The sequence below is a fragment of the Rhagoletis pomonella genome, unplaced genomic scaffold (assembly GCF_013731165.1).
Source record: "Rhagoletis pomonella isolate Grant_MI unplaced genomic scaffold, Rhpom_1.0 Rhpom_scaffold_00013, whole genome shotgun sequence".
In the NCBI taxonomy this organism is placed as follows: domain Eukaryota; kingdom Metazoa; phylum Arthropoda; class Insecta; order Diptera; family Tephritidae; genus Rhagoletis; species Rhagoletis pomonella.
Window position 1 is genome coordinate 13,746,876 of NW_023458567.1, and position 9,691 is coordinate 13,756,566.

Below are 9,691 nucleotides of genomic sequence, written 5' to 3' on the forward strand. Positions count from 1 at the left end.
CGGTAAATCTTTACGCAATACAACTTTTCTAAACCTTTAATTTCCTTAACGTAATTTTAAAATTTACATCACGTTTTAGTACTTACTTTTCTCACTCTTCTCATCGCTCTCTTTCTCTCTTTCAGATCAAATCCCCTTAAACGTACAAAATCAGTTACCAAATTGGAACGCACCAAAAGAGGCTCGGGCGGCTTGCGCGGCTCGCGTTCACATGAGAGTTTGCTCTCCAGTCATGCAGTCATGTCTTCGATCGGTAAGTGATGCTGCAACTTTTAATTTTCTTTGCCTGCCTCTGTCTTAACGCTTCAGCTCATATCCCACTCTCTATCTCTCTTACAGATCTCTCCTGCACCGGCGCCGTTGGCGTTGCGCCAGTACATCAGTCAGTACTCGGCCGTCGACATTGTTTCCAAGTGCGCGGCGGTCCGCGTGGTGAGCGCTACTACGCCTGCGGCTCGCGGCAAGAACGCGATCTCTGGATATACTCATTGCGTAAATCCATCTCGCCCAATGCCGACCACACGCGTCACACAGACAATTCGCTAAAGATGTGGATCTACGAAGCGAAGAATTTGCCACCAAAGAAGAAATATTTCTGCGAGCTACACCTCGACAAGGCCTTGTACGGCCGCACCAGCGTAAAACTACAAACGGACTTGCTTTTTTGGGGCGAATACTTCGATTTTCCCGATGTGCCCGACATCAATGTGATCACAGTGAATGTTTTCCGCGAGGTGGAGAAGAAGAAGAAGCGCGATAAGCATATGTTTGTCGGTTCAGTAAAGATACCCATACATGAGGTTACCTCCCGCATATTCTCAGAGGACTGGTATCCCATACTCAGTGAGAAGTCCAATGACAGCTTGAACCGCAATGGCAAGGAAGTGACACCCACGCTGCGCATTAAATGTCGCTTCCAAAGCACCGATATACTGCCGATCAATGTTTATGCAGACTTTTTGGAATATCTAAAGAATAATTACAAGCGCGTTTGCGAAACGCTCGAGCCGGTAATAGGCGTTAAAGCCAAAGAGGATATCGGGCAGGCGCTCGTCTTGCTAATGCACGCGCAAGGACTAGCAGGCGCCTTTCTAACCGATGTCGTAGCGTTGGATCTACTGCGAGTTGGCGATCAACGGCTCACATTCCGCGGCAATTCGTTGGCGACCAAGAGCATGGAAGCTTTTCTCAAACTCACAGGCGAGCAGTATTTGCAGGACACGCTATCGGCGCCAATCAACGAGATCATACAATCCGATCGCGACTGCGAAGTGGATCCGACAAAGGCGAGCGGTTCGCTGCAACGACAGCAGGCTTCACTGCGCGCGGCAGTACGCAGTGCCTGGCAATGCATCTACGAGTCACACAAACATTTCCCTCAGCAACTGCGCTCGTGCTTTGCAACCTTTCGCGAGCGCTTGCAACAGTTGGGTCGGCTGGATATGGCAGATAATTTGATATCGGCATCCATATTTCTGCGCTTCTTGTGCCCAGCGATACTGTCGCCCAGCTTGTTCAACATTACCAATGGTAAGTGTGAGGCTTGAATGTAAATATGTATTTGTTCTTTATTAATAGTTGTCACTCTCACTCCCGCACAGAACTCCCTTCCGCGCGCGCTACTCGCAATCTGACGCTCGTCGCTAAGACACTCCAAACGCTGGCGAACTTCACACGCTTCCAGGGCAAGGAAAGCTTCATGGAATTTCTCAACGATTTTCTCGAGCAGGAGGCGCCACGCATGAAGGAATTCCTCCAACAGATCTCTACGCGCCCTGAGCACGCTCCACCTGAGTCCATACTCGACTGGGCGGGCTACATCGATCAGGGCAAGCAACTTTCCATTTTACACATACTGCTCACCGAGAGCATCAGCAAGCTACCAGAGGCGCGGCAGCATGAGCTCGACCCACTACAGCACATCATAGATGAGATTAGTAAAGCCAAAGAGAGCAACAACTTCTTGCAACACATGCCGCATATGTGTTCCACCTCGCACACGCCCACTGAGAATCAGGAGAACCGCAATCCCGAGGATATGGCAATGCAGGTGCAACAACATCAACAACCGATACAACACCAAGCACAGCTGGCGCAACCCCAGCATGCAGTCGTCACAAAGCCCATGCCAGCGGAACGAGGCATCATGCGCGGCGTCTTGACGCCTAGCTCGCTTGAGAAGAACATCTTCCGCTATAACGATCCCACAGTGAATGCGCTGCTGCAGCAGCAGCAACAACAACAACAGCATCAGCAGCAACACCACGCGCATGCGCACTCGCATCAGCTGCAGTCACAGATATCCATGGGCAGCAATAGCGGTCTCGACAAGCGACACTCAAATTCGCAGAGCTCCATCGCGGGCGGCTACATGAGCACTCAGTTGCAGCACGCGCAATCGCAAAGTTCGCTAGCCTCTTCATCGTTGAATGGTGGTGGCGGTGGCAGCAGTCACAATTTGCTCGTCTCGGCAAACGTGCAGCATCATTGCCCGCCCGCACCTGCCGCTAGCGCCAACAACACCATTGAACGCTTGCTCATCGGTGGCGGCGGTGGCAGCGGCAACGCGCACTACTACGGCCTCATGGGCTCCAGCAATGGCAACATGTCCTCCTCGCTGGCCAGTAGCAGCAATTTGAGCAGCCACAATGGCAATGAGAGCGACGGCAATGCTGCCAGCATGCTGCGCGCCACTACGCTGCCACGCGGCAACAATAATAATTACGATGAGCTAGCCAACGGCGAGTTCATACAAATTTCCGGCTTGGATACGAACAGCGCCTTTGTGCGTAAGTCACCAACGCCACTGCTGAAGGGCAATGCAGCGCTTTTGCAGCAACAACAAACCGCCGCGCAGCAGCAGCGTCAAAAGTTGCATAATTCGAATGTTAGCCTAGTGCTGAACGAGCGCGCGCCAAGCAAACTGAATTTGGGCATACCTGATCATAGCAGCGCCTCGACTCCGCATGCCCATAAGCTGCCAGCATACCAAAGACCGCCACCCGCAACAGGCGCACATGTGCATGCCGCGCGCGACTCTAATCCGCACCCTAATATGCCAATGAATCTAGAGGACCTGGACGACCTTTTCAAGTACGCTGAGGAGCATGCGGTTGTGGGTGAAGTTGTGTCCGCGGGCGCACATGTGCCACAGCAAGCGGCTGGCCAGCTGAAGAGCGTACGCGAACAGCTATCGGCTAAAAGCAGCCACTGCTCGTCTGGCTATCAGAGCATCACCACCAATCCGCCGTCACAGTCGTCGAGCCCCACTGAGGTGCAGCAGCAGCAACAGCTGCAGCAGCAAAAAAATGGTGCCAATGCGCCGTTGGCATTCAAGAATCCCACTTACCAGCTGCAGCAGCAGCAGTCTGCAGGGAGCGCAACGCCCGCACATCATCACCACCACCATCACCATCATCAGCGTGTCAACTACAGCAGTGGATTCCATGCCGGTGGTGGTGGCGGCAGCAACGGCCAACAGCAATCCGCGCACCAACAGCTCTTCGGCTCAAATGCCGCGCAGCGTCCCAAGGGTTTAGTAGCTGCGCGTGCCGCGCTCTTGAATAACGGCGGCACGTTGACGCCCTCTTCCTCTGAAGAGCGTCTCTCCGCAGACAATTTTCATGGCTATGGCGGGAATACCAAAGTAATGAAATCGCCTTCACATGGCCACTTGGAAGCGCAGCGCTCACTCAGCGGCGGTAGTAGCTCATCATCCTCGGGCGCCAATGTGGGCATGGGACCGATTTCAATACAGTCGTCGGCAAGTGGAGGCGGTCGCGTGCCGCGCACCAATCCGCAATTCAAGCGCGAGGATATTTACGCTCCGCTGAATGGAAGTAGCGGCAGTTACATGCCAGCAGCAGCAGCAGCTTCCACCGCAGCGAGCGGACTATTCAGCAACAATGGCTTCGGTAAGTCAGGTGGCGGGGGCGGTTTGGTGCACAGTGGCGCGAATTTGGGTGGACGCTTTCAGCGGCGCTTGAGTTTGGACTCGGCACGCACACTGTCCGATAGCTCTACGGACACAGAAAGTGAGTAGGAAAGCACATAGGCAATAAAATGCAAGTACTTAAATTATTTTGTTTTCCTTAACTCTAACAGGTCACTGCGCGCCACATGAGGGCAAGCGCCGTCGTCAGCCACGCGCCCATACCAACTCTAGCAGTCATCAGCAACACATCGCGGCCGCTGGCAATAGTAGTACAGGTGGCAGTGCTGGCAGCGCAAATAGCGGCAGCTTTGATCAGAATGGTGAAATACAGCTGCTACAGGAAACTTTAGACACGCTGCGCCACACGCTCGATCGCGACGAGGCAGAGCTGCGCGACTCTAGCGATGAGTTATTCGGGCTCAATCGACACAACAGCGCCAATGGTGGCAGCGGCGGCAGTGGAGTGAGCAACTTGAGCATGCAATCGGAGTCGACAATGCGCAGTATTATCGATAGGTGAGTGCGACGCGCGCGCATGCGCTTGAGTCGGGCGGTCACTTGAAAATACTACATTTTTTTTGTTATGTTACAGGCTCATCACCATGGAGGAGGAACTGCGACGCGAACAGTTGAAGATGTCGCTCGCCTTGTCGCACAAGCAGCGCGTCATCGAGGAGCAGGGTCAGCAAATTGCCGCGCTAGATGCGGCTAACAGTCGGCTGCTGAGCGCGCTCACAGCGCTGCGGCAACGCTATGAAACGCAGCAGCAGGCGCAGCAGCAAGCGAATTTGGCGAGCAGCGGAGGCGCACAACAGCAACAACAAGCGCAGTAAATATTTGAAGGCGGAAAGCGCGTAAAGAAGTCGTTGTAGTAGTAGCAGGAAAAGGATTTATATATAATTTTTAATTGAATACATTAAATTATTAATGCATATGTATGTACGTAGTTGACGCCGCAGTGCATACGCGACAACATGACACAAAGATTAAAGTAGTGTAGATTAAAAACAAAATATTGTATTTATAAAAAAAAAGGCATTAAGCTTTCAAATCGCGCGCTAAGTTTGAAGAAATCATTAAAAGCTTACAAATTGTTTTTTCATGCGTTGGTTGCTTATCATATTATATTTTGTTGCAAAATTTTTTACTTTTTTTAAATAAAAAAATTTTTCATTTTATTTTTTTTCCAAAATTAAATTGTTAAATAAAATATTCAGAAGAACTGCCAGTTGGTATTGCCGATTTGGTTTTAAAGTTTATTTTCAATGAAAATTCGATGTTTTCATTTTCATTTTTTTATCAGTTGTTAAGCTTTTAAAAAAATTCCAATTTTACGAAAAAAAAAAATTTGTTCTTTACGCAGTTTTTATTTTTGCTGTGCTCTCTACGACCTCTCTGCATTTTTTCTTAATCTTAATACCTTTGTTTGTATTTAAAAAAAATATGAATTGAAAATTTGTATAATCCAAAAATACACAAACTCTTTTTAATTTTACTCTTTTAAATACTAAGCGTTTACATTTATTTAATCTATTAGCTTTTAAGCGCAAATTTTTAAGTATTCATATTTTAATGAAATTTTTGAAATCAAAAATTGAATAAAATGAAATAAAAATAATATCGATAAAAAATTAGAACAATATTTGTGTACATATTTATAATTTAAGGCAAAGGATGAAAGCTTATTTTTGCATTTACTTCACCTCTTCTGTTTATTTTTTACACTCTCTTTCAAGCTTTCACACAAAGTTCATCAGCCGAAGCGTGAAAGCCCAAAAAAAAAGTTACGCTTTGGTCGGCGGGCTGCAGCGGGCTCTAGTCACTGTAACTCCTATACGTATACACATGTACTTGTGTGTGTCACGACCAAAATATTTGAAATTGTATTTGTTTTTCTAAACTAAATACAGAGGCTTTGGGTAATATTTTTCTTAACATCCCTTGTCTTTGCTATAGAATTTTTTTTATTGAACAATTTAAATTTTTTCCCTCAAATATCCGCTAAAATATTTCTATAAAATTTACTTAAAAATGCTGTTTAGTAATTGAGTTGTCCACTTGAAAAAAGCGTTATGTGAGTTTATAATAGTAAGCCATGAATTAAAAAAAAACAACGACTACGACAACAAGTTACATCTAAATTGAATATCTTTTTTGATTACCTGAAAATTTGGATAAATAAGAGCCTAATAAAATTATAACATAGCATAACATGACATAACATAACATTAACAGTCAATACGTCCTAAAGCAGTTTTCTAAGTTCATCTGAAAATGGAAACTTTTGAAAGTTTATAAATATGTATGATAGCGACTTTTGCAAGAAGAGTTAACATTTGATGCTATTCTTTTCAGAATATAGAAAGATTTTCCACTGTGTTGTTAGTACACATGAAACTACTTTAAATACTAGTAGGTTACCCACCAAAAAATAAAAATCGAAAAAATTTTACATAGCGCACTTTGCAATTGGGCTACTCAATGCAGCTTCAATCAAATCCATCTTTAACACAACAAAAAACACTGCAAAAAAATTCAAATCAGCTTCCCTCAAGTTAGTGGGTGCACAGAAGTGTACTATACTAGCCTTTAGCAACAATTTGGTTTCATATACATACGTATGTTGCAAGCAACATTAGCAACATGTTAGCAGAACTTTGTACCCAAACACTAGGAGGTCTATCCACAAAGTAGAGCAACATATGCGTTAGCCACATTATCACTCGCCACATTGTTGCAGATGCTTTCATCTCACCTTTGCTCTACCGTTATGTGCGCCTAGTAAAATCCGAGATGGGTGAACATGAGATTTGCCGAAATTTGATGGCACTCTTCTAGTACTTAATTATTGCGTACTTTTAGGCGTTGGAAACCAAAAGAAACAAACATAATTGCACAAGTTTTCAAAAACATACACCTGACTTTTTAAACGATAAAAAGACAACGAATATCGTTTAATTACCATAAATTTTCAAAACTACCCGACTGGAAATTCTCTATGCAAAATCCTTATTTCGTCCAGCGCACAGCTAAATTTCTTCAAATAAGATTTTTTTTGGTAGTAGCAAAACAGGCCTTGGTGAAGATGAGCTATAGTTATGAAAATTATTCTGGTGCTTAATAATGAATGGGTCGATTACGGCTTTGCAACCGAACTTCGGTTGCGCTGCTAATGCGCTGAAATGGTTTTACGGATGGCAACTAGCAACTGATTTGCTTTATTGGATAAGTTTCATAATTTTCTTAAACTAAAAGCGGTCTTAACAATGGCTAGATTAGCAAAATAATTACTTCAAGTGTTTAAAACAAGGACTGACTCCACCAGCGAAACACTGCCGCCGGTAATCAGTTGGTGCCACAGCATCAGATGGTTAATTCATTGGAAATTTTCATATTGAAGGAGCTTTTTTTCTCCGCCTGAATTGGCTGTAAGATGGAAAATTTTGGCTAAGGTTGTATGACCTTTTTGCAATCGCAGTATCGCCCAACTGCCAGCAGCCAGGACTCAATTTTCGAATTTTTCTGAATTTTTGTGCGCAACTCCACCATCGATTGGACTTACTACAGTCAGAAATTTCTTCCAACAATTTACAACAATTAACAATTTTCAGGCACATTTTGTAAAAATATTTAATACAGACTTTGTAGAAAAAAATGTGAAAAACCGAGCCTCAAGAATTTCTTTCAGCCCAAAAAATTTATATAAAGGTTGCAGAAACATTTTCAGGTCTTCAAAAGATAGCTATGCTCTATATGGTATGCTCTATATGGTGGTAAATAAGCCGTGTGTAGGCAAGTTGGCAAACCTTCGTCAAGTTGTTCGTCAGGTTGGAGAAAAATCAAAATTTTTTTATTTTTGAGGCAGATCGGTCAGCTTGTTTCTCTGCTTGTAGACAAGTTGGCAACCTAAAATGCGATTTAATTTTTTAAAGCGCATTAACGGTGACAAGTGTTTTTCGGTTCGTTTCACTAGTGAAAATGTGTTTAATTTCTGAAAACGGCGGCGTGAGCAATAACAAATACATAAAAATGAGAAGCATTCCTAGCATTGTTTGAAAGTTTACCGATGCTGTTGTGTTGTTCACATTTCAAATACTCTCACTCAAACGAAATCCGCCAACTGGTTGGTGCGTTTGTAGGGAATTATCTTCTCCAATATCAGATGAAAGAAATCACATGAATGGGAGTCAACTTGTCTGAAACCTCGTTTGGTATTAAAAGGCACGGAGATGTCCTTCTTAAAGCTGACGGAGCTAGCGGTATTACTTATCGTCAGTTTATACATCCGTATTATTTTCGCGGGGATACAAAATTCAGATATCGCGGCATAGAGACAACTTCTCTTCCCAACTATCAAAAGCAGTTTTGAAGTCGACAAATAGATGTTGTGTGTCGCTCCTATTCTCGCCTGACCTATGGTGGATTTACTAAGTCTAAACACATATGGATAAGGCACCATCAGTACGTTTGCGGTGGGCTTCTGTCTTTCACAAAACACACTCGACAAGGCGTTGTAAACTTTGCTTAAAAACCTGATCCCACGGCATTTGGCCCGAATAGCGGGGTCGCCTTTCTTGTGGATTTGACAGATCACACTTGATTTCCAGTCATCGGGCATGCGTTCATCTGCCCATATTCTGCATACGCGTTGATGCATGCAGCATGCACCTTATCAACTCTTTGCCGCCGCAGTTGAATAGTTCGGCTGGCAGGCCATCAACTCCAGCAGCTTTGTTGTTTTTTCAGCCACGTAATTTCAATTCGTAACTCGTCATAGTCAGACGGTGGGTTCATCTTCTTCACGACCTTCAGTTCAGAAAAAACCCTGTGGAACATTCCCAAAGAGAACAAGACGCGAACAGTACTTTCGGGAACATTTCTAAGAGAACAAAATGGGAACAAAAGTCGCCGGAACGTTTGGCAAGGAACAAAACAGGAACAAAGGTCTAAGGAACTTTTTCTCTAGGAACAATTTAGGAACTAAGGTTTCAGGAACTTTCTGACAAAGAACGAAACGGGAAAAAATCTTCCTTTAACTATTGGCAAAGAATAGATTCTTCTCATAGCTTTCCACTAGTTTGAAATGTTTGAGTATTAAAATTGATCAAAAAAGAACTGAAAGATAATTTTGCAAATAAAGTCAAAGAAAGACTTAAGACATGAACTTTTATTGCACAGAAAATGAAAACTTGTTCCATAAATGGACAGTTCACCCTAATGATAAGCGATCTGGAAGTTGAAATGATCCACATTTCCTCTGGTTTAGAGTTAATATTCGCAGACGCCCCTCATTTTTAACGTTAAGTTCTCGAAACGTTTGTTCTCGTTTTGTTCTCTTGCATAACGTCCCCCAGACTTTTGTTCACATTTGATCCTCCTTGAAAACGTTCTCGATACTTTTGTTCTTAATTTTTTCTCATTGGAACCATTCCTGAAAGTTTCGTTCTCATTCTGTTCTTCTTGAGAACATTCCGGAGAGTTTTGTTCGCATTTTATTTCTTTACGGAAACGTTCCCAAAGCTTTTGTCCTCATTTTGTTCCCGTTCAAACTACTTCCAATAGTTTTGTTCCAGTTTGGAGTTTTTGTGGAAACGTTCTTGATATTACATTTTGTTCTCGTGCAGAACAAACCAAAACTGGAACGCGTTCTCGGTCCCTGCTTTCAGCTCCATGACGCTTCTGAAAAAGCTCAGCCAACTGATTCTCCAACAAGCGGCCGGAATTTGAGTCTTCCTTAAGGAGTTCCCACCAAGTAGC

At 44.2% G+C, this 9,691-nt stretch overlaps 1 protein-coding gene across 1 annotated transcript in view; it reads left to right on the forward strand.

The window, feature by feature from the left end:
- Positions 1–5,371, forward strand: part of LOC118748360 (ras GTPase-activating protein raskol-like) — a 26,935-nt gene extending 21,564 nt beyond the window's left edge. The window contains exons 2-6 of the mRNA XM_036482733.1: positions 80–253; positions 340–1,530; positions 1,602–4,034; positions 4,105–4,450; positions 4,527–5,371. Of these exons, the coding sequence (XP_036338626.1) occupies positions 80–253; positions 340–1,530; positions 1,602–4,034; positions 4,105–4,450; positions 4,527–4,767 (4,385 nt within the window). The 3' untranslated portion in view covers positions 4,768–5,371. The remainder of the gene's footprint in view (positions 1–79; positions 254–339; positions 1,531–1,601; positions 4,035–4,104; positions 4,451–4,526) is intronic.
- Positions 5,372–9,691: the final 4,320 nt, after the last annotated feature.